The sequence below is a fragment of the Pezoporus flaviventris genome, unplaced genomic scaffold (genome assembly GCF_033815535.1).
Source record: "Pezoporus flaviventris isolate CSIRO_AGI_PZ_B2104156 unplaced genomic scaffold, CSIRO_AGI_Pfla_v1 ptg000015l, whole genome shotgun sequence".
NCBI classification, from domain to species: Eukaryota; Metazoa; Chordata; class Aves; order Psittaciformes; family Psittacidae; genus Pezoporus; species Pezoporus flaviventris.
In genome coordinates, this window is record NW_026892563.1 from 37,501,226 (window position 1) to 37,525,206 (window position 23,981).

Below are 23,981 nucleotides of genomic sequence, written 5' to 3' on the forward strand. Positions count from 1 at the left end.
CCCCCGCTGGAGGGGCTAGAGCGGCCCTGGTGCGGTTATGGTTGCTGCTCGGCGGGGTTGTGAGTAGCGGGCAGCGCGGGCCTTATCCGCTTGTTTGCTTTAGGGTTGCAGAGCAAACGCTGGAGGCACAGCGTTATCAGCACAGTTCAGATAGTGCCCGCCGCTCAGCCCGCCCGAGGTGTGCGTGGCTGGGTGCCAGATCCCTTCCAGGTCTTGAAGGAATGTCAGGGTTTGGAGCTTTGGGGTGGGGGGTTGAAGCTGGAAGGGAGTTTTGAGGGCCATGGGTAGCACGGCTTTTGGTCGTGCTCACCAAAACTTGGGAGGTTTGTTTCCTCTCGAGATTTATCTGTTCTGTTTGGCACTTCTCTGCAGTGAAATTCGAGGGAGCTCACCCAGGAGTTCTTCGGTCTCGGGAATGAGGGCTTAAGATGCCTGTTTCAAAAACCTGGTTGCTCAGGAAAGAGAAAGGTGTTCGCCTTCGTGAAGTAGAATCACAGCAGGGCTTTTTGTGTCGAGCCCTAACAGAGCGCAGGCAGAACTTCAAAGATACATGCTAGGTGTGGGGAGGAAATTCTTTACACTGTAATAAAACACTGGCACAGGTTGCCCAGAGTGGTGGTGGATGCCCCATCCCTGGAGACATTCCAGGCCAGGCTGATGTGGTGTTGGGCGCTTGATCTAGTTGGAGATACCCCTGCTCATTGCAGGAAGTTGGACTAGATGAGCTTTGAATGTCCCTCCCAGCCTGAACATCAGTATTTTTCTTACTATATGAAAAAAGCCTCAAAAGTATTTTCACCTGCAGCACTGTATGGATTAACCAAAGTTTGTATGGCTAGAATGTAATGTTTGCTGTTTCTGTATCAAAACTTCCCAGCCTGACTGCCCCTACCAGCCAAAATTATTCTATATACCAGCCAAATAAAATTATTTGGCCAAAATATTGAAGCCATTTCACTGACAATGGCAAAAAAAGCAAAAGGGGAGCAGTAGGGATGATCACAAGCTGCCCTGCTGAGTGTGCCTGGCTCTAGGGTAAGCCTGCATGCATGCCTATCAGGGGCTGGAACAAACCAGCCCCAGACCTCCGTAAGGCTGCATCCAAGTCTGTCAAGCACTAAAAACTCTTCAAGAAAAAGGCAAAATTCAGCAGCTTTTGTGGTGAGAACTTCTGCTAGAAGCATCAGAGAGGACAAAATGTCTGTTTAGAAGTGTAAAAACTTAAATGAAGCAAACTGTGGCAAATATTTTTGCAAGAAAAAATAAAAAACCCTCCACTGAAACTGTCAGAAAGGGTTCACTGGGAGGGTGCTCAGGCATTGGAACAGACTGCCCTGGGCAGTGCTGGAGTCACCATCCCTGGAAGTGTTCACACACCGTGTAGACGAGGCCCTCAGTGACATGGGTTAGTGATGGTCTTGGCAGTGCTGGGGAGCGGTTGGACTTGATGGTCTTAAAGGTCTTTTCCAACTGAGTTTATTCTATGATTCTATGAAATTAGATCTGAGAAGGAACGACAGTGTTAAATTTCTTCTTGCTTGTAAATAGCAAAGGAAGTTGATAATCCAAAATTAAATATACATGAGTAGTTGTCCAGTAAAAACTGCACAAGTGACCCCATTTCTAATGGCATCATATACACCTATTGATAGTTTTAGTTGTCTTTTAGAATCCAGATGGTAGTTGATGATTGCAATCAAATCTGCCAAAGCAGCATCGCTCTCAAAGATAGTAAGTGTCTGTTAGTACTGTGAGAATCAGAGCTGTAGATGCAGCAAGCACTGCTGAGAGGGTGACAGAGAGCATTAGTCATTATGTGACCCAGTGGGAATGTATCAGCATTCTCCAGCTTGTCAGGCCACACGCATGCTGCAGATTTAATCAGTGTGTATTTTGTGTCCCAACACAGGCAGCAGATCACATTGTTCCTCATCTCACAGGCCAGCAGCGAGAGGTAAGTGAATGATAGGACCTGGAGCTACTGTGGTGGGGGTCTCATGGGTTAGGGAAGGGCAGAGAGGAGATGGCCAATGATACCTGTGAAGATGCTGGAAGTGAGTTGGGATCTGCAAGTGTGGACTCAGAGCATCAGGAATACTGTGTTACATGGGTATGAAGGATGTGCAGGAAACTTGGGATACTGCAGTCAAAGCATCATGGGGGATGTGGGAAACAAATAGGGAAACAGACAACAACTAATTCTGTTTACGGCCCACAGAAAGCTGTGTTAAATGATATCAATTCTTCTATGGCTACACTATTATAAAAGTTCCTCTGTGTGTTTCCCCTACAAGTGTCCTTATCTATCAGTTTCAACATTTGTCAGGTTTCTTTAATCAGGTTTCTTTCTGCTGGACTAAATCCTATGCTTGTTCCAAAAAATAAAACCCTCTGTGTGTATCTCATGGGAGCAGAATCTGTACTGAGAAGCATCCTGAGTCTGAGGTGTCCTTCAGCAATCTATCTTTAATCTTTTATGAAGCAAAACCTTACCTTTTCACCTACCTCAGAAATGCAGGTTGTCCTAGGTGACATCTTTAGCTGTTGATTTTAATCTCATTTGTAAAATCCTAGAGTGGCTTGGGCTGGAAAGGACCTTAAAGCTCATCCTGTTCCAGCCCCCTGCCATGGGCAGGGACACCTTCCACTAGACCAGGTTGCTCCAAGCCCTGTCCAACCTGGCCTTGAACACTGTCAGGGCTGTGGCAGCCACAGCTTCCCTGGGCAGCCTGTGCCAGGGCCTCACAGGGAGGAGAAGAACCAAACTTAAGCTGCCCAGAATATTTGCCACATGTAAATGTAGTACAAGCTATTTTCACCCACATACCCCCCAAAAATATCCCAGTGACTCAAAGTTTTCAAAGTATAAATAATGTTTTTGAAATCTTTGAAAAAAATAAAATCCTTATTGTGGAAATAATACCAATAAATAATTAGCTGTAAATTTAGCAGCAGGTATGTCAGTGGAATGCCACATCTCCGGTTTGGGGAGAGAGACAGAGTACCTGGCATGTTGATTAACATTGTTGTGCTGAGATGATGAACGAACCTCTTTTTGTCTTGTCTAGGAAGAGACAGTGATACCAGACAGAAAGCCTGGTGCCTCTTTGGTTTCCTTAGCACAGCATTAACAGGTTTCCTCAAAAGTGAAATCCATAGCAGCAGGGTCTTAGTGCTACTAAAACCAATCCTCAATGTACTTTATCTCAGTACAGTGTTACAGAAACAGTGGAATTTCTGAGCAGACAGAGTCAGAAGATGGGTCACTAGGGTCTGTTTCTGTTAGCTTTGCTGTTTGTGGAGCAGGAGTAGGTTTTAAAAGGTTTTAAAGTCCTGCAGGTTAGTTTCCTATTCACAGAGACATCAGTGATCTGAAGAAAAATTGTAGATGTCTAGAGCACTGTTTTCTTGGATACAGATCCAAAGTCCACATTGGATGCTCTTCCTGGCAGCAAGTGTGAAAGCAACCTTTCTTCTTCATCTTTGTTCTTCAATCTCACAGTTTAAACACAGGCCTCTTACCTGATAAAACTCTCAGATAAAAGCTATTTGCCTAATGCAATGCGGCCTTGAAAGGTGAACAAGATCGGTGGCCCTGTCTTGCATGCAGAGGTGATGCAGAGGAACCTTTGGAAGGGGCATTGGACTTCCCAGGCAGTGTTTTGTGCACAAAGACCAACTGATGTGGCCATAAGAGGAAGTTCTGCCTTAAACAGAGAAGACATGAGTGACTCACAATCCCTGTGACACTAGTGTATATTCTGCAGAAGTGTTAGTATTGCTGTGTTAAATCCAGAGTTCTGTGTTCCTGGTTTTGTTGTGTCTTTCTCACCTACACTCTGTTTTAAACCTTGGAACCCAGTCCTTGGACACACTAACCATTCTGCGGCACAAAATAACTTCCATGGTAGTATATTCTGGTGGTGATGGCTCGCTGTCACAGTTGCACAACTCAGCAAAACAGAGCTTACTTTAACATGGGGCAGGTGCCAATAACAGTGTGATGTCAGTAGAAAGGAGCTTAAAGTGGACTTCAAAAGTAGTCCTAGCAACTGGTGGATGTTCAAGCAATTGGTTTATGCTGAATTTCATGTCACTGCAGCTACACTGTGGTGGTAACCCAGCTTGTATAGATACGTTGTACACAAGACCAAAGTTGTATCTTTGTGTTGTAGAGTTAAGGCTTTGACTCCAAATTAAGCATCAGCTGTATCCCAGGGTAAATTTACAGGGCTGGTCAGGGTCACAGCCATCGATGTCCCACAGACTGTGGAGCAATAGCCCTGGAGTAAAAGGATAGAGGGGATGTTTGATAAAAAGAGAAAGGAAGGAATTAAATTGATAAGAATGGAAAGGGATTTGAAACAGAAAGGAGAGTGAGCAGCAAGGAAAAGGGGTTAGGTCTTCTAGGGAGCAGTGGGGAACAGACACGAAGCATGGCAGAAGTGAGAACCAGATGAAAAGGGTGTTAACCTGAAGTACTAGAAAGGAACTGAAAGCTAGAAGAAAACAGGAACAGAGACAAACACCAAATCAAGTATGTTGCTGGCTGAGAGTGCAAGAAGTTGTATAGCATTAGTGTTTGCCATGTGCTGTCTGGTGGTGTAGTAACTCAGTATGTATACTCTATCAAAGTCCCCATAGCAGTTACACACACTGAATGAGAGAGGAGGGGTCTTTTCGAACATGGATCTTTTCGAACATACCTCCCTGGGCTTCTCATGGCTGTAATCCAGTGTTTTGCATGGTGAATTCCCATGCCAATTTCCCAAAATGCAAAAGGGATGGTCTCATCTTTTACATTCTGCCTGATCTGCTGCTTGTTCCTCAGTCCAAGTTTCATTAGCTCAGTCTGGATTACAGTTTCCATGCAACTATGAGGAGACCAAGGACCCAAATGTTTACAGAGCTCTTTAAGGAATTCAGTGATAAAAATACCACGTGTCATGGGTTGGACACAACGGCCTTGGCAGATAAATGTAAGGTATTTCTGAAACAGCGTTATCAAAGATAGAATAAATTGTCACATCCTGTTTGCATGTGAGAATGCGAAAGGAAAAGATGAGGCACCCATCTCCATATCATTTCATTGAATTCTACTGGTGTTCAGATTTACAGCCAAAAAGGAATCTCATCCCTGTTGAATTAGCACAAACCTGTCTCCTGCCTTACTGTGCCCTGTTGCACAGCTCCATCAGCTAAGATATACTGGGCATGTTTTACACAAAGAGCAGCTTTCTCTTGGGGCAGGGGCCTCAGGCCTTGGAGACACCTGGTCTGAGGTTAAGAACAATATCTCTTTTCCAAAATTTCACAGTTTAGTTTGGGGTTTTTTTCCAGCTGCTCTGGGACAGTGGAATGCTTTGGCAGGTTTCCTGGTAGAACGTGCGTATTACTGAAGTGCAAATGCAGGTCTGTGGCCACAGTTGGCTGGTCCAGCTGGGGTGTGCCTGGTCATTTCTGCAGCTGTAGGGAGAAGGGTGAGCAAAGCTGCGGTGTGAGGGCAGTGAGGTAGGCACATGGGTCTGTTTGGAGTGTGGCAGCTGTTTTCACATTCATAGATGTGAAAATGATCAGAAGATGCTGCTGTGGCTGAAGGAAGGAAAGTGAATGCATGAGGCACATGTATTCCCTCCAGGCAAGAAATGAGGAGGTAGAATTCTGTATCAGAAACAAGCCCAACCGCGCTGATAAAACAATGAGACTGTACCAGAGCCCCTTCCAGACCATTTTAAAAGTTAGAATAGTGGAAAAGTTTGGTTAAGCCAACTCTACCCTGTTCATTATAGTCTGTTGCTCATACATAAGATAATTTCTTTCCTCCAGTGTTTCCAGAGCTTGTCTCGTTGTGACTGCGAGAGCTCATCATTCAAAGAGCTGTCTCTCCACCCGTGCCGCTCCCCAGCTCTGGGCTGGCACCTGCTGAAAGCCCCTCAGGAAAGCCTTGGGTCGGTTTCGTACCACCTTTGGCTATCTGCTGCCGCTTGGTGACCGTTGCAGGTACTGCCCCGTGTCCCTTCCCCGCTGCCGGGTCTGCGCTGGGTCTGTCTCTCGGTGTCCGCAGCACCCGTGTGTGGCTTCTCACACAGCCGAGTAGCCCAGGTCTTCTCCAGTGAGGCGCCTGTCTCGCACCTCAGCTTAGGGTGGCAATGGCAGCGGGACTTTTCAGCTGCTGATGTTCAGTCATAGATTTGCTGACTGTAATGAAGCACTTAATTATGATTTAGTGTTGAAGGCCAGGCTGGACCGGGCTTTGAGCAGCCTGGTCTAGTGTGAGGTGTATCTGCCCGTGGCAGAAGGGTTGGAACTGGATGAGCTTTAAGGCCGCTTCCAACCAAAACCAGTCTGTGATTTCATGATGCAAAGCACAGAGCTTTCTGGGTTGATTAGCCTTGTTCAACCCGGAGAAGAGAAGGCTCTGGGAAGATGTTATAGGAGCTCTCAGTGCTTAAATGGGCCTGCATGAAATCTGGAGAGGGACTTTTTACAAGGGCATGTAGTGATAGGACAAAGGGGAATGGCTTTAACCTGACAGAGGGGAGATTGAGATGAGATCTGAGGCAGAAGTTCTTCCCTGTGAGGGTGCTGAGGCGCTGGCACAGGGTGCCCAGAGAAGCTGTGGCTGCCCCATCCCTGGCAGTGTTCAAGGCCAAGAGCAACCTGGTCTAGTGGAAGGTGTCCTTCGGAACTGGATGAGCTTTGAAGTCCCTTCCAACCCAAACCAGTCCGTAATTAAAAAACTTGCGATTCTAAAGCACCGAAATGTACCTGGTACAACATTAAGCACATAAAGGCACAGAGCACCTCCTCGGCGGCAGCCCTGCTGCCACCACCAAGATGGCGGCTCGGTGTGGCCGCCCCGCCCCTCCCCTCAGCGCCTTTCCCTCCCTGGGCCGTCCTCGGCCGGCGATCGCCGCGGTGTGTGCTGCCGCCGCCGCCTGTCGCCCTGTGATGAGAGCATCAGCCCTCACTGCCACGTCTCCCGGGCAGCTGCGGTGGCGGCGGGCTGCGGGGCTCGCCGCCGGGACGGGACCCCGCTGCCGGCTGATGTCCGAGCCGCGCCGCCGCCCCCGCTTGGATGTGTGAGTACCGGCGGGACGGAACCCTGCCCCGGCCGTGAGGTGCGGGACGGTGCGGTGCGGCGCCGGGCGGCCGAGCCCGCGGGCTGCCGCCTGCCTGAAACTTGGGGTGTATGTGAGTGGGCGCCCGTTGTGGTGGGGAGGCTCTTGGCTTTGTTTCGTCCTGCTGGTGAGTTACGGCACTTGGTGCCGGGCTGCTTGTTTTAGACGTTTCCTGCTGGGTTAAACCAAGAGGTCCGGGCACGTTGTGAGGGGCGGTTGAGGATTAGGGGCGAGGAAGTTGGTCTGGGGTCATGGGTAGGTTTGCTTTGGGCTGCTAAAACGCTGTCGCTGTGTAATCGGTCCTACAGAGGTAAGAGAGGGCACCGTCCTGTGGAACATGGAGGAGTGAGCCAGTCCTCACTAAGCCCAGGCAAATCTAACTCGCCATAAGGTACCGTTTCCAGAATGGGTGTGGGTAGACATCTCTGTCGCTGTTCTTTTTTGTGCCACTAAGAAAACAGTATCGGTCGTCCTCCCTTATGTAGGACAGCAGTTAGGAGGGTGATTTTCCTTGTGCCATGAGGTAGCTCCTTTGCTACTCCAGCATAATTTTAACGTGTGAGACTGTAGCAGGAACAGAGGCAGCCTTGTCTGCGATTTATGATCGCTCTCATCCATGCTTCTTCGTTGTGAATAACGGGCCCCTCGTATCACTGGCAGCTGCTACTGCTGTAAGTGAAGGAATGAGATGTCTGTATCACAAAGTGGTGAGTCGTAAAGGTTTTGGAGACGAGGCATCCCTTCTGTAACCAGCTGAGGTCCGTTAACTCGCTGTGATCACAAGAGATTTATTTGGGAGAGGGGTATGGTAATACAGGGAAGGGACTAGAATGGCTCAGCTCCAGTTCCACAGGATGCTGGGAGCAGAGAGGACACCAGCCCTTTAACCTGCAGCCTGCTCCTTTGCTTGCCTCCTGGCATTCCTGCTGTTGGAGTGGCTTTGTTTCCCATGCTCTTTTTCCTTCCAGCCTCCTTTGGAGCATCAGCTCCTTCAGCTGAGGCACTTGGTAGTGTAATGGGATGATGCTCTGCTGGTAGATCCTCAGCCCGCTGGCACCAAAGCATTAGCCAGGCAATGATGAGCTCTCTGGGAGTTGTGCAGAAACTTCACTCGCTCCTTGTTGTCCCTTACTGGATTGGAAGTTCTTCAGTTCTCCTTGCTGCTATTCCTGCAACCTTCTTTGGCTCAGGTTTTGCAGTGTAAACCAGCATGTAGGGTAAGAATGCTGTGCAGTCTGGTATATTCGGACAACAGAGGAGCACAGGTAATATCACTGACACAGTTAACTGTGTCCAACACGATGCATGCTCCTAATCTCCAGACCGCAGAACATCAGCATGCCTCCTGTACAGCTCATTCCTGGCTCTCTCTTTGCAGACCCAGTGGCTTGCAGTATTTGAGACCTGATTTTCAGAAGGTCTGAGTATCCACACTCCTACTGCCTCGACCTGGGCATTCAAAATTACTGATAATTTAGAAAAGACAGCCTTTTATTTTTTATACTTTTCCTTTCATTTTTACAGTCTTTCTGGGTGTAAAATAGGAATAAACCATTCTGCTTCCTGCTTTGGTAGAGTTTGTTTCTATTCTGCTTGCAAGGAGATAAATTCTTTTCAAAACTTCTTTCAATGTGCAGGCTAGCACCTTACTGAAGTACTCTCATTACAGAGACACAAATGTCATCCTGTAGTAGCTAAGGAAACAAAGCTATTTTCATCTTAGTGACCCGCCTATGTTAGCTGATGTAACATAGCCAATATACTGTTATGTATTACTCAAAAGCAGACAGATCTAATCACTCTTTTGTCTATGCTTTCTTCGGGCACTGCTTTTTGGTCTGCAATTTTAGAGAGAGAGTTGAATTGTGTAGGTATTATTTGAGGGGGAAAACCCCACCCCTTTCTGCTGGTTTTGGAATTGAGCAGCACTGAATACAAGTCTTTCTCTGAAAGTGTCTGTATTGCAAATTGACTTGGGCAACTCATGTCTGGATATTGTAAAACAACTAACCTTGTTTTTCTTCTGCAGGCATCAAACCTGGATGTTTGAGAATACAGCAAGAGCATGTATGCTAGAAATGCTTGTTAAGGTGGCTTCCACTTTTCTGTGAGTGTTCAGTTCAGAAGTGAATCCGGCCCCTCAGTGCAACTCTGGAGTTACAGCTCCTAAAGATGAATATGGTGCACAGCAAATAGATAGTACTGATTCGGAGACCATGCTACTCCTCACTCTTGGTGCCTTCCCTGTGCCTCAGTATCATGAAATCCGGGGAAAAAAAGTTTTCTTCTGGCAGTAACAAGCATATGGTTCAGTTCTAGTTCACAGATGTGAAACTCTTAAGTTGCAGAGGTTGAATTCACACTCTAGATTTAAAGTAGAGATATTTTGTCAGTACAGAGATGTGTGTGGTTTTTAGCACTGGTGAAAATCAGTTGGAGATTTGTCTTAATTTTTTTATTATTTAGAACATTTGGTCTTAAAAATATTACCAATTTCCAGCCAGTCTTTTTCATTGTGAAATTTTGTGTTCTGGCATGTTTATGGACTGAGAAATCCAGAAGAGGGTTGAAAAATTTGGCTTGCAGAACCTACTTAAATGCCTGGCATCTTTAGACTTTAGTATTACTTGATCTGTCAATTGTACAGTATGACATTCTGTTAGACATGTTGTCCTTTTTTGAGGCCCATTTTTTTTTCTCCTTGCACTGCTGTTCAGTTGGAGAACTCACAGTTTGACAGTACTGTGCTACACAGGAAGCCATAAGGAAGATCTGAAATTACGACAGTCAGCCTTCCTCTTCTTTCTGTGTTCCCTCCCCTCTCCTTAAATCCACTCTCCAGCTGCAGAATTTGGCCTGTCCCAGTAATCAATGGTGCCATGAAGTTTGCTTTCCTCTTCTTTGTCTACCTAACAGCAGCAGTTCTCTTGTGCTGATGAAAGCTCCACTTACTTCTAACTGTACCACAACCGTACTACAGCTTTTAGGCGGTGGATTTTTAAAACAGGAGGTAAATCTCTAGTAGCTGTGACTTGGGCAAGTCAGTTATGAGCTACCAAACTCTCCTGAAAGATTTCCTGCCATTCTTTGTGGCAAGTAGTCATTGGAGACTCATTTCCAACCTTTTTTCTTTAGACTTTTCGGACAGCTGAATGTGTTGCAAGCGGAAAACAAGACTTTTGGTGGGAAGTGAGTGTTATTATGCAAGCTGGTCAGAAAAGCCATGGCAGAGGCATCCGCATAACATATACTGAAGGTGCTTGGTTTAAAGCTAAATTGTCAGTAGACATCTGTAGACCAGAATACTTACAATGGAGCATGTGTGCAGATTCAAACAGGTAAATGAGTCTTGGTGTAATTAATTATACCAGGGATTAATGTTACCTATTGCATTTTCCCAGTCTGATCGATTAGTTGCTCCATAAATGGTCACATGAAGTTCTGAACAATGGAAGCAGGAAACTTGTGTATTACCTGTGCCTGTTACTTAGGAGGCAAGTAGAGGGGAGTTGATGTATTCTCTTATGCAATTTTACATTTTAAATCAAATGTGTATTTTATGCAAAATATGATTTATTTAGAATCCCTTGTGATAATTCTGCCTTTCTACAGCGTCGAGGATATGCAAATCATTGTCACACTGGTGCTTTCTGATATGAATCCCAGTGCAATGACTTTGGGTAAGCCTCAAGGAAGCGTTTCTTCCTTGTGTTCTACTCCATTCCTTCGAACTCGTTGCTACAGATGGCAGATGCCTGCCTTATTTTTAGCTATGTGAGGACAAAACAGAAAACTCCTAGTGACTCCCCATGATTTGTCATCATGGCTGATCTCCATTACATTAAACATTGGGATTGGCAGAGGAACAAAACCAGCAGGAAAGCTGCTTCTGTTTGTTTTGAAAAAAAGCTTGTCTAAAGCACTAAAATAATGCTGTAAAAACTATTCGGTGCTACCTGCAGAGACCCCTGGGAGGAGAAATCCTTGCTGAACAGTTTATCCTCTTTGGAATAAGGAAACTGAGGTCTGACGTGGTAAAATAAGTTCTCTGGAAGTGAGTTGAAGAGGAGAGATAAAAAAGCAAAAAAGTTCCTGGTTTGCAGTCCTATACTTAGTCCATTAGACCATGTGTATGTGTTCAGCGTCGGGAAGAGAATGAATGTTTTGGTGGCTTGCTTGGCTGAAAAGATGAGCCCTTAAGGCAAGAGCATCTTTTCTCTGTTCCCCTACCCACCCCAGTAGTGATCTGTTTTGCTGCGTGTTTGCTCTAATCAATTAGAAAAGCAAATTTCAGTGGCTGTAGCCAAAATTCCCTCCCTTTCCCAGTCGCTGTGTGGGGCATGGTGCAGTGGAGGGGATTGATAGCTGTGGTGTAGCTGTACCTGTGCAGTGTTAATGAAGAGCTTTAGTGCAAGATGTACTTAGGAGTGTGTGTTGATAAACTGTATTATCAGCCAGCTTTGATAGCTTTGCCTGTGTTGTGTCTGCTAAAACATCCTCCTTGGGATAGAGCATTACTTCCCAGCCAGTGCCCCCTTCTAAACTGAACTTTTGCTTTTGGAAGTAACAGGCACATGGAGCTGGAACTTAAAACTTTTGTGTTGCTGCATACTCAACCCTGTTTTGGAGCTGAAGCTGAAACTCTTCCAAGTTTTCAGGTGACAGTGCAGGTTGTCTTTGAGAACCGTATGTCTCACTCTAATTCCTGCCAGCTCTTTAAATTGAGGCTCTTGCTTTGGATGAGGATAACTTTTTGTCCCTTTCCCCACACCATTTAGAAGCATGGGAACTGTAGGACCAAAATAGACCATGACCCAACTGGTCAGGCCTGCATTTGGAAAAGCTCAGCTTTGCAATTCTGTCATTTTCTCACACACAAGCAAGCCAATGCTGTCTTTATTCCCAGATCCAGCATTTGGCTGTGAGTATTGCTGAATACATCAGAAGAAGCCAAAGAAAATGTTCATGTCTTGTGATACTGTTGTCTTGATGAGGAGTGTGTTATTGGCCACTTGTAGCTGCTGAGCCCTGAAGATCTTGTGTTGTGGGGTTTGGGTTTGTTGTTTTTTTTTTTTTCCTTCACTTGTTTTTTGAACATAATTTCACTTGTCTTCATTCATAAAATTATGATAGTCTTTCATTAAAGCCTTACTAAGCTGTTTGCTTTGACCTCCTGCACCAGTTAGTTGCACAAGGTAATTACAGGCTTATGAGGTATCCAGGAATCGTTGCTTTGTTGTTCTACTTGCCAGAAGTTCAGTAAGAGCACTTACTGTGTGTATCTTCTTTCCCCCAATTCACAAAGACTTGAACTTGTCTGCAGTCTGAATAGGACCTCTGGAAATCTTTCCCTCACACCCCCTGAAGTAAGATCTTTGAGGGGATTTTTAAGGAATGTGTAGGATTTGTGTTGGAAATCTCTCTGGTTTTAAAAATGGCTTTTTCAACCTCTTGGATAGTTTTCTTGCTCTGGAGTATTAAGAACTTAAATCTACGTCCTCTCCTTAAAGAGCGCATCAGCAAAATGAGCTGTGCACTTTAACCTGGAGAGGTTTTTCCTGTAACCTTTCCTTTTCTGCTCCCATTTTTGTCTGTGGGTATTTGAAGCACAAACAACAAGTGCTGTCTTCAGCTTGTCTTTAGCTACAACTTCTGTTTTCCCCCTCTAACCTGCCTGCTTAGCTCTGGCCTTCCTTGCTGAAGATGCCTGGAATGAGTCATAAAATATACATGTAAATTCTTGCCTTTTTCTTGCTACTTTCACCCTTCTGTTTTGACACGTGTGTAGAGGACTGACAGATGGAGCTGTGCTGCCTTAGAAAAGCCTATGCTGACTTGGCCTTGCTGGGTTAGTTTTGGTACTACAGAAAAATCCCTTGGTTCTTAGTCATTGAGCAAAGCTTAGCCTTGCTGGTGCATCACTTCATGATGGGGATTCACCACCCAGCTCTGTCTTTCTCACCCACTCCTGGGGTGTGCTTTATGGGGGCTTCTGCCTCTCTCCACACCAGATCTCTTTCTTAATCTGTCGCTCCGTGTGGCATGAGGACTTGGAAAAATGTGCTGACTTGGGAGACCTCCTCCTAACCGGTTTTGCTTCCCAGCCCAGGGCCGGGCCTTTGGAGCCAGCCTGAGTTGAAAGGTTGTGTTGACTTAGTGCTGCACAAGCCAAATATTTAGCTTTCCATCTGATAACCTGTCAGTTGTTTCCTCCCTCATAACAACCTAATGCTTTTTTATTCCCAAACCGAGTTAGGGCTTCATCCATGGAAGTTCTGCAGCTTCTTGGCTTTCGGAGTAGCAGATGTGAGGGTGCTGACAAGGTGGCCTCATGGCATGGGTGCAGCCATTGCTGCTCCTCAGCTCTCGACCATTTCGGTGTGATGGTGGGTGAATGGGTTACCAGCTTTATGTCTCATTTTTCCAGATGTCAAAATGGTTTTATTTAACATAAATAAATAGAGGCTCACACTAAAAGGAAGTAAAATCAAGCCATAGTAACAAGGACTCGCAGGAGTTCAAAAGAAAATTTCACTATAAAGTAGATTTGCTGATAATTTGCTAAGACATTTGGATTGCTGGACAAATGCATGTTTGGGATGAGGTTGCCCAGCTACAGTGACTTGAAGTGAGGGCATGATTAACCAAGAGACCTTTTACATTGCTTGTTTCAATTTCACAGACTGATGGGGGTAGAGGGGAGGAAGAGGAGAAAGAGCTGTTTGTCTGCCAGCTGAAAGTCACCACTGTTACAGTACATACTTAATCCCAAAGGTTAGAGAATCCCACTCTATTTTTCTCCTCCCATCCTTCCAGAAATGGTTTCACCTGGGGCTGGGAACTCTTTTTCCAGCAGTGCTAACAAGGTTTTATAAATAAGCCGCTGTTGGGGATGCAGTGAGTTGTCACCTGTGGAGTGAAAACAGAGGCTGTGCTGGGGACAGAGCTTTTTGCTCAGGTCAGGGTGAACTGTCCAGCTCTTAGATGATCCCTTGCCTTTGTGGTCCAGGAGCTTGTGCCTCAGGGCTTGTCCATACAGTCGACTTCCAGGATATGTGTTTCTTTTTGAAGGAAAATAACCTAGAAGCCAGTGCTCCTGACAGCAGGGGACAGGCAGCGGCAGCAGCAGGGAGGAATTGACAGATACCGGGACACAGGAGTGCTTTGGAGATGGGCAGCACTGAATGGCTGCTTCTGGCACTAAACAACACTAGGAGCTTGTATGTTGCTGAGGAGAAGGTAGGCAGAGCTCCCTTGCTAACAGCAACAGAGGCAGTTTGTTGCTTCACCCCAAGATGTCACATACTTATTGACAGGAAAAAGGCTACTTTGGTCAAGACATTGCAGTGAGATACTTGTGGTCTCAAGTGAGGGTGGGTACGTTTCCCTTGCTGCTCTTGATTGTAGCTGGTTATAGGACTTGTGGAGGCAAGGAGAGCCTCTTGAGTGTTTTCCAAGCTCTGCAGCGAGCTTCCCAAGAGGATTGAAGGCTTTCTCATTTTCTCATATTAAAAAACAACCACACCATCAACATAACTGGCTGAGCATTGTAGCATTTCCAGCAAAGAGATAGGGAACCAGGCAGACTTTTCATTCTGATGACTCACTGACCCTCTCCTGATTTGCCTCTTGCAAGAACTGTTTGGGCAGCTGCTGATGCAGGAACATGATGCATTGGTCCCTGGGGAGCAGAACGGAGCTGCGTGGTGCTTCAGCTCTGAACTGGTGGATAGTTCATCTGCCTTGCTCTTCACCAATAAAGCCTTGTTCACAGCTGTGGTTCTTGCCTGGGGAGCTGATGGGGAGAAGGAGTGTTGGTGCGGACAAACAAAATGCCCAAGTGCTTTTTGTAGTCTTAAAAGCAAGAATTTGAAATCAGAGGGGCTGATGCATTATGTTCCTGGATCTTATTATAACCATGTCACAGCTGAAGGTTTTGTCTGTGGTCCCTCTCTAGGACCCAAGAGTTGCCCAAACACATATCCATTCTCTTTGTGAGGACAGGACCACTGTTCTATACTTGCTCCACAGATCCTTCTTGTGTGATGTTAAGATGCCCATGTGTGTCTGAGAGAGGAGATCTTGTGAGCTCGGCAGCTTCTCTTCTGGGGGTGTTGGAGATGGAGGGACTACAAGTATGCAACTTATTTTGAGCAAAATTATAGGTGAACTGGGAAGACCTCAAAGCAGCTTCCAGTATCTGAAGGGGGCTACAAGGATGCTGGAGAAGGACTGTAGTAATAGGACATGGGGTGATGGGTTCAAACTGAAACAGGGGAAGTTCAGGTTAGATGTAAGGAAGAAGTTCTTCACTGTGAGGGTGTCCATGCACTGGCACAAGTTGCTCAGAGAAGCTATGGCTGCCCCATCCCTGACAGTGTTCAAGGCCAGGAGCAACCTGCTCTAGTGGAAAGTGTCTGTGCCCATGGCAGGGGTTTGGAACTGGGTGATCTTAAGGCCCTTTCCAACCCAAACCATTCCATGATTCTGTGAACAATGTGGAATCACATTAATGGACTAAAGAGTCTTGTCAGGAAGCTTTTCTATTACTCAGTTTTTGTGCCTGTGACTCCATAAAATAAGCTTCCTGGTGGGGTGGGGACTCTGAAGACAGAGAAGGGAGAGTGGTAGACTCCCAGTGTGCTCTGAGGCTCTTAATTAACACTTTGTGTGACTTGGATGCACACAGGAACATTATCTGTTGGACTAAAGGGTCATGGACACTTTTTTTCCCCCAAGTTAGGATATTTTTTACAGTAGAATCATGCCTTTGTTTATTAATTGAAAACTATTAAGAGGCTTTTCCCATGTCTGTCCCCTCCAAAAGGAGAGTTATTTATTGGTTCAAGGCCAAAACAAGCAAACTTGGAGTCAAACTGATCTGTAATCTCCCTGCTTTGTTTCACTTTATCTGGGGAGCTTCAGTGTGGCTGGGTTTACAAAACAAAAGCAAACAACCCAGGGATGGTTCTGAGGCACATTTTGCTCTAAGATTTAGCTGATTTCATTCAACTCCAGTGAAGTAAAGTTATTTAAAACTTGAGGAACAGCCCAGTCTGTATGTTCACAGATCACTGTGAAAGGGCTTATTCAAGTGCAGTTAAAATATGGTGCACTGATGTTCAGGAGGGCTCCTTTCTTTTCCACAGGCATTCTTTTTGAGTGGTAGAAACCTACATTTTACTGGTTGCAAAGCCAGAGGGGGGGAGTACAATTGCACAGTGTCCAAGTGACTATATGGGTGAGCATGTGGAGCATACTAATGGGATAACACTAATATTAATGGGACACTACTAATGAGAGTTGTTAAATTATTGACATGTATTACTGAATGTGGCATCAAACACCTTCCACTGTTAATAGCACTAATCAAACCACCAGCTCATTGCATCCGTAATCAGAAACATCCTGGAGGTTGAATCACACTGTTTTAGCTTCCACAGGCCCCTATAATAGCTTAATCTGTCTTAAAATGCTTTCAAAAGTTGCTTCTTTTAGAGGTTTTCCTAAGTTTTTTCTTCATCTTGGCAGCTGATGTAAAGTGTTTGGATGCTCTAATGAATTCTGCAGTGTCTGTTGCTGCCCCTGCTCATCTGCTGTACACAGGAGACTTTTCTTCTGTTTATATTTAATTCATGAAATACAAATATTCCCAACTCATATTCTAGAACATCCTAGAGAAACTTCTCTGAAAGCTTTAGTCTTCACTACAAAGAGAAGGTAAAGGAAAAGAAAGGTAAGGAAGGCTTCAATTCTCTCTTGTGTCCTCATTGGAATTAGAAGGAGAGTTTTGAAGTCTGCCAAAACATATTCTTTGCTTCCAACCCCAAATTATCCAATGTTTGTTCTCTCCTTTCATGTCATTTCACAACTCTTCTTGCTTTGGGTATGCATGACCTTCATCTGGGTATGTGGAAAGCATTCAGCTTTTGAAACATCTTGATTTTTGTGGAGATGCTGAGAGCAGGGATGAAGGATGGGAAATTTTAACCCAAAGGACGATTCTTTGAGGGAGTCCAGTTTTCCTCCACACTGCTCATGGGCACAGTGTGTGTGACTCACTAAGCACACACTCAGCTGTGATTCCTCAGGGGTTTCAAGGAGGTGATAACCGAGTTCTGAATAGATGAGTTCCATCTGTAAATTCAGAAGCTAGATCCAGAGTTCCCTGGAAGGCGAGAGGTACTTTTTTGGATGCTGGGTTTAGTTCTGACTATGCTACTTTGCGAAAAGGGCAGCTGCTGAGCGTCCAGACACACCAGAAGCCTTGCAGTGAGATGCTCATTCAGTGCCTTGATTCTGTACAGCACAAGCAGTTAGAATGACTTCCAGATTCACACTCTCTTCTGCCTGCTGGCCATCAGCAACTTCCCCAACTGCAGAAATCCTTCAGTGGCATGTGGAAACCGGGGGAATAAAAGCAAAGTCATATGGGAAATTATAAAGTCTGTGCCAGAGAATCCACCTTTGTTATTGATATTCGGAGCTGCCCAGGCTCTCATATTCATTCAGTTTAAGGACCTCACTGATTTAAATGTGTCACTTGAAATAAATATTTAAAGGCTTACTTTTAACCTTTTTATTTCTGTTTTTTGAGGGCTGGGGTACGTGACTACCTATATGTGCATTGAAGTACATGTATACATGAGTGGTTTGCTGCACTAATCTGCTAACTAGAACCGCTTTTAAGTGGACCTCCTACCATTGTGTCAGTCAGGCTTGCTTAGTACAGAAGGGATCTCACAGAAGCCTAGAATGGTTTGAGTTGGAAGGGACTTTAAAGTTCATCCGGTTCCAACGCCCTGCCATGGGCAGGGCCACCTTCCACTAGAGCAGGTTGCTCCAAGCCCCATCCAGTCTGGCCTTGAACACTGCCAGGGATGGGGTTGCCACAGCTTCTCTGGGCACCCTGTGCCAGGGCCTCACCACCCTGGCAGGGAAGAACTCCTTCCTTATATCCAGTCTAAATCTACCCTCTTTCAGTTTGAAGCCATTACCTCGTGTCTGGGCTTCTTGATCAGAACCATGCATCTTCATGGAGATCAGTCTGTTCAGACCTCTGTCAGAGAGGGTCCGAATCACCCACCAACACCCGAGCCTGTCAGTGTGTTGGGTCATTAAAAGACCTGTGAAGCTGTAGTAGCCCCATGCACCAGAACAGGGAGAGGGCTCTTCCCAGGCTTGCTTTTGACATGAGGCACAGAGTAGTATGTTCTCCAGTACTAGCCATACCCCTTGTGCTTTCCAACCCACAGGAAGTGCAAACAGGCACTGATGGCTAATTTAAGCAGCTGCTTTTAAAGACACAGTGTCAGTGGTGTCCATTCAGTGTATGCAAGCAGACTCTGATCTGGTGCCACTGAAATGCCACAGTGCTTTAGGGTGGTGATGGATGCCCCACAGTGCTCTGAGTGTGTGAGTGTATTCCTTTTGCGTGAACTCACTTGGCCAGGGTGTGAACTAAGTTTGCAGCTTAAACGATGTTTCTGCCTCCTTTGCAGACGTGGGAAAGCTTCAGGATCGTGGAGTGGGTCTCAGGGAGGCACTGGAAGTGGCTTGGTTCCTGGTCATGCCCGGTGGAAGGAGGGGACCCAGCCGGCAGCAGCTAAGCCGTTCAGCTTTGCCTTCTCTCCAGACGCTGGTTGGCGGGAGCTGTGGGAACGGTGCTGGGTTGAGAAACAGGTGAGGACAAAGGGAGGGTTGTGGAGATATCTGTAGTGGCACCAGAAGCTGAAGAGCCTTGATCCACTCTGCATGAGTGTGGCTTCATGGTTAAAGTGAGAAACTGGGGCACGGGAACCTTGAGCCCTCTGCTGTGGCATTAGGAGGTGGCCCATCCAAGAGGGAATATGCCCTGCATGACAAACCTCTTCCAGCTTCTCCCCTGAGCTCTGCTACCATGATTCCCTTTATGGCCCCTCTCATGACTTCATGCATTAAAATCAGCCTTGTGGGGAGGATTGTGGAAGTGGTCACAGCCACCCTTCACTGCTCACCATGGTCATAATGACCAGGGGTGGAATGGCACAGTGCTCAGATTGTCTTTCCCTGCAGCAGTCACCAGAGCAGTGAGTCCTGGCAGATTATGAGTTCTTGCCTCTTGCTCACTTGTCTGCAGTGCTACAGGGAGTCAGTGTGACCTGTCAGAGCTCAGCTGTGAGTCCCCCTCCTATGTGATAGAAAGGCATCCTCCTGCCCTGCCTATCTTCTGTTTTAGTCCTGCTGGCTGCAGATGAGACTCATTCAGTTGGCAAAGCTCCTCTCAATTTTTTGAGGAAGTTGGAGGCTGAAAAAAGAACACACAGTGACATTTAGATCTCCACATTTGGCACAAAGACTAAAAAGGCCCAATGTTACTTCCTTCCGTACAGAAGTTAGCAAACTAGAGAAGCTCTGCTGTATGCTGAGGCCCTGATCAACCTGGTTCATCCTTACAGAGTAAAGAGATCCAAGCCATTTAGTTTTGGCCTTTAAAGACTTCTCTGGCTGGGACAGATTGGACAGATGTCACACTCAAAGCTTCTTGAGCAACAAGTGACTGTTTAGACCATGGAGTCAGTGCCTCAGGGTCCTGGGCAAGCGCTGTTTATCCTGCTTGCAGTCAGACACAGCAGAGTTTGTGTCTGAGCTTCCAGTCTGCTGGAGCTTTTAGTTGTCCTGTCCTCCTCCAAAGCCTAGGAAAAAAGGAAGTGTGAGAACACTTGAGAAGTCATCCTCTAGGAAGTGGCTGAACTGCTCTGTTCCATTTTTAGTTACCCCTCACAGAGGAACTGTGAGCAGAGGAACGATGGACACTTTGCAGTGCTGGAGAAAGAGGCTGGGTGCTACTGTAATGTCTTAGTGATGGGTGGGCGGAGTGAATATTCATAGGATCATAGAATGGGTTTGGGTTGGAAGGAACCTTCAGAGGTCATCTAGCCCAACCCCCCTGCGATGAGCAGGCACATCTTCATCTAGATTAGGGTGCCCAGAACCAGCCTGGCCTTAAATGTCTCCAGGGATGGTGCATCCACCACCTCTCTTGGGCAACCTGTGCCAGTGTTTTACCACCCTCAGTGTAAAGAATCTCCCCTCTTTTAGTTTAAAACCACCACCCCTCATCCTGTTGCAACAAGCCCTGCTCAAAAGTTTCTCCCCATCTTTCTTCTAGGCCCCTTTTAAGAACTGAAAGTCTGCAATAAAGTCTCCCTGGAGCCTTCTCCAGGTTGAACAACCCCAACTTTCTCAGCCTTTCCTGATATGGAGAGATAACATTAAGTGCTCAGTTTGGCACAGAGTCCTCAATGCTTGTTGCTTGGAGTTTTTTCCTCACTCTGTGTACTTGACTTCCTCCATCTTCAAGTTTGGTCTGTCACAACAGCTCAATCTGCTGCCTGGAGAAAACGCTGAATGCTGGTTTTGGCTGAACTAAGATAAAGCTCACCACTAGTCTCATGCCAGAAATACAAATGTGAGACTGCTGCCACCTCTCCTCTAGCAATGCTCAGTCCCAAATTCACAACCTCAAGCACTCCCTGTCCTGCAGAATGGTAGAGATGATGTAGGATGTTTACCAAGTGAGTGCTGTGTGTCTCCTCAGGAATGGTAGTGCCATCAGCCTCTCGGCGCCTCCCATCACGGCACTGATCACTCCAGAGCCTGTCCGTCACTGCCGCATCCCTGAGCTGCCACTGGATGGGAGCCTTCTCTTTGAATTCCTGTTCTTCATCTACCTGCTGGTAGCCCTCTTCATTCAGTACATCAACATCTACAAGACTGTCTGGTGGTACCCATACAATCACCCTGCTTCCTGCACCTCACTGGTGAGTTCCCCAGCAAATGGCATCACTCATGGTTTTTCATTACACAGCTTCTTTTCATGCTTCCTCAGGCCAGAAGTCACCAAACATTTGACATTAGGGGAGTGAAGGAGAGTTCACATGCAACCCCATCAGCCAGGATCACGTAATCCCCCATTTTACAGGGGAGAAAATACATAGAAGGTGAGAAAGAAGTGCCAGCATGACTCCTTCAGTGGAAATTCCTTGCATGGCCTAGCTAGATCCTAGGGTTTGAAATGGAGTTGAGACTCCAGGAGCCTGCTGCTTCCTGCTGTGGGTGCCCCTTCGCAGTGGAAACAACAGAACCTGAGAGAAGGAAGATGGTGCAAGTTTTCTTTAGGATCTCACAGCGTATCAGCAGCAGAGGAGTTGGGGAAGAGATCCTCAGGTTACATCAAGCTTCCAGTCTCCTCAGTTTTAGTCTTCTTCCTGGCGTAATAAGCTGCACAGTGTGGCAATGACCTGTACCTGAGTCAGCAAACCTCATGTGAGTGAAGCTAGCTTCTGAAGTGGTCCTTCAGTTTTTATGGTGTCCTTGCTGCTTGGAAGCATGAAGTGGTTCCTTAGTTAACTATACCGGCAGGTGGTGCTGGTGGTGCAGTTATCAGTTTCGAGTTCAGCTCTGCCGTGCTGGACACAGCTTGCTTTAAACAGTAGTTTTAGGCTCCCTACCTGAAAGGATTTAATGGTCATTTGTTTGTTCCCATCAGAAATCAAGCATTCTTTTTCACCTAAAATGGCCTTGAAGTCCCAAACAGCAGTATTCACACTCTGCTAACTGTTCTAGCCACAACACCTTTGATAGCTTCCTTCAAAAATCAGAAGGGGTCCAAAAACTGTATCTAATTTGAAGAAGCCAGAGCCAACATTAAACTTCTGATACAGATCTATGGCTCGTGAAGATGACATTTCTCAGATCAACCTGATTATCAGGGAATATTGGTCACCACAGACCATTTCTAAGACCAAGAGCTAAAGTGAGCTGGTGTGCTCGCTCTGGGCTCCGTTTCATCTGCCCTTGCTCTGGTTGCTTATTGGCTTTTCCAGGGATGACTTGCAATCCTGGTCCAAGATGTCCCTTTGACCACAAAAACACCTGCCTGAAGGGTGGGTTTGTTTTCAGTGGAAATCTCTCCATGGGAAGGAACCTCCATGTGGGGAAGATCTTACATCTGGAGACGTTCCTGTGTTACTGATGTTTATCCATTCTCCCTTATCCCTAACAGAGAGACTTGGGGAACGCTTACCCGAGGTCCTGATGCACTCGAGCAGGCAGCTTTCCTGTCCCACCCCAGCTGGGTGGTTCCAGAGCCCCTTCCCCTGGTGAAGACCCTTTTTTCTTTCCTCCTTCAGAACTTTCACCTCATTGACTATCACCTGGCGGCGTTCATCACAGTGATGCTGGCGCGGAGGCTGGTGTGGGCCCTCATCTCTGAGGTAACATAACCATCTCGGAGGCTTCCTCTCCTGCCCCTGGTACTGGTTGTAGAGCATGACCATCTGTGGCCTCAGAAAGTTCTGCAAGTTGGAGAGCTGGAGGGTTTCTTCCCCCCCAGAACAAGTCTGCATGCGAAGGACTAAGATTTTGGGGATGCTTCCTCCTTGAGCCCATTCGTGTCCCGCAGTATTGGGTAACTCAGTTGCCTCTGCAGATAGAAAGAGGTGAAGGAGATGCTCCCACTTGCTTCTTTATCGCTGCAGGCCAGTATTGTACCTCACTATCTCGAGGCAGAGAAGTGGCTGAGGGAATTGCAAGTCAGTTAGCAGAAAGGCAACTAGGGAGTTAGCCAAGAATGAACAGGAGATGAGAGGGGAAAGGTCAGGAGGAGGATGTCTGAGTACACTGAACTGAAATAGGAATAGGTGATAGAACTGCTTTTCCAGTCCTGGTTACTCAGTAACTTTAGGACTCTGGTCATGCCACCTCAGATTTTGAAGACCCTCTGTGAGAGCAGAACCAGGCCAAACGTATGTTTGACAAAGGTCTTTTTGAGGAGATGGAAGTTCTGTCCTCTGAAATGGTTAATACAACACAAGGCTAAGCAATACATTTAAAAACAGATAAAGGAACCGTTGTGTCCTGTGGAATGAGTGAATGGAGAAGATGGAATCTCTGAAGTTCTCCTTTCATCTCTGATTCCTCTCATTTTCATTTATGTTCCCATTCTCCATAAAACTTCTTGCACATCCCATCTAAGAGCTGTAGCCCCTGAGAAGCTTTCCATAGTTCAGTTACCTTCTCCCTCCTGGAGGCAGGAACAAGCTTTCTCCCTTTCCTTTCCAAGGTGGTGCCTCCTCAATGAACTGCAGCCTGTACACCCAGTAGATGAGGGGTGGAAATCTAGCTTTGGGAGTAGCAGGGTGCACCATCTTCTCCTCCCTCAGCTGAGAACTGTGACATGCCAGTTCTTTAGGGAAATGAATGATGAGGCATGATCCTTCTGAAGTAAAGAGGAAGAGGAAATGTCTCAGACTTTCCTGGACTATCATCAGATAAGGGACTGGAACAAAAGTATTTTCTGCTTTGCAGACCCTATTTTAGCCATGCCCCACAACTTGTGCTTATTTGAATCTTGGATTCTGTCAATGCTGAATAAAGTCAGATGTTCACCTTTGTAAGAGGGTCAGCCTCCTTCTTCAGGGAGGGAAAGGGCAGCCATTCATCCTTCTCACAGTGCCTCCTGGCACCATTTTCCTGCTCCACAGGCACCCATTATGCTCATGTTCTAACACTTGTGTTCCAAGCTGCTGAATGGTTCTTCTCCATTTGCAGGCCTCTCAGGTGGGTGCAACATCAGTGATTCACTACATGGTGCGCCTGGTGCTACTCACCCTCTGTGGATGGGTGCTCTGCTGGACTTTGGTCAACCTTTTCCGCAGCCATTCTGTGCTCAACCTGCTCTTCCTGGGCTACCCGTGAGTGACACTGCCTGGTACCTTGAGGGTGAGGGAAGCAGAGCTGCTGGGGGTGGATGAGCCCCTATGGGAAGCAGAGCTGTTGGCTGTAATCAAGCTCCTCACCTTGTTAAAGTGGCTGAGG

General features: G+C 46.4%; 1 protein-coding gene across 4 annotated transcripts in view; it reads left to right on the plus strand.

Annotated features, from left to right (window-relative positions):
- The window catches only part of TMEM39A (transmembrane protein 39A), a 48,106-nt gene that overhangs the window by 20,653 nt on the left and 3,472 nt on the right, over window positions 1–23,981 (plus strand). The window contains exons 1-5 of one of the 4 annotated variants that reach the window (XM_061454119.1): window positions 6,943–7,082; window positions 18,623–18,803; window positions 20,701–20,923; window positions 22,295–22,378; window positions 23,715–23,857. In XM_061454119.1, the coding sequence (XP_061310103.1) occupies window positions 7,079–7,082; window positions 18,623–18,803; window positions 20,701–20,923; window positions 22,295–22,378; window positions 23,715–23,857 (635 nt within the window). In that variant the 5' untranslated portion in view covers window positions 6,943–7,078. The other 3 variants (XM_061454118.1, XM_061454116.1, XM_061454117.1) reach the window with 3 other exon arrangements.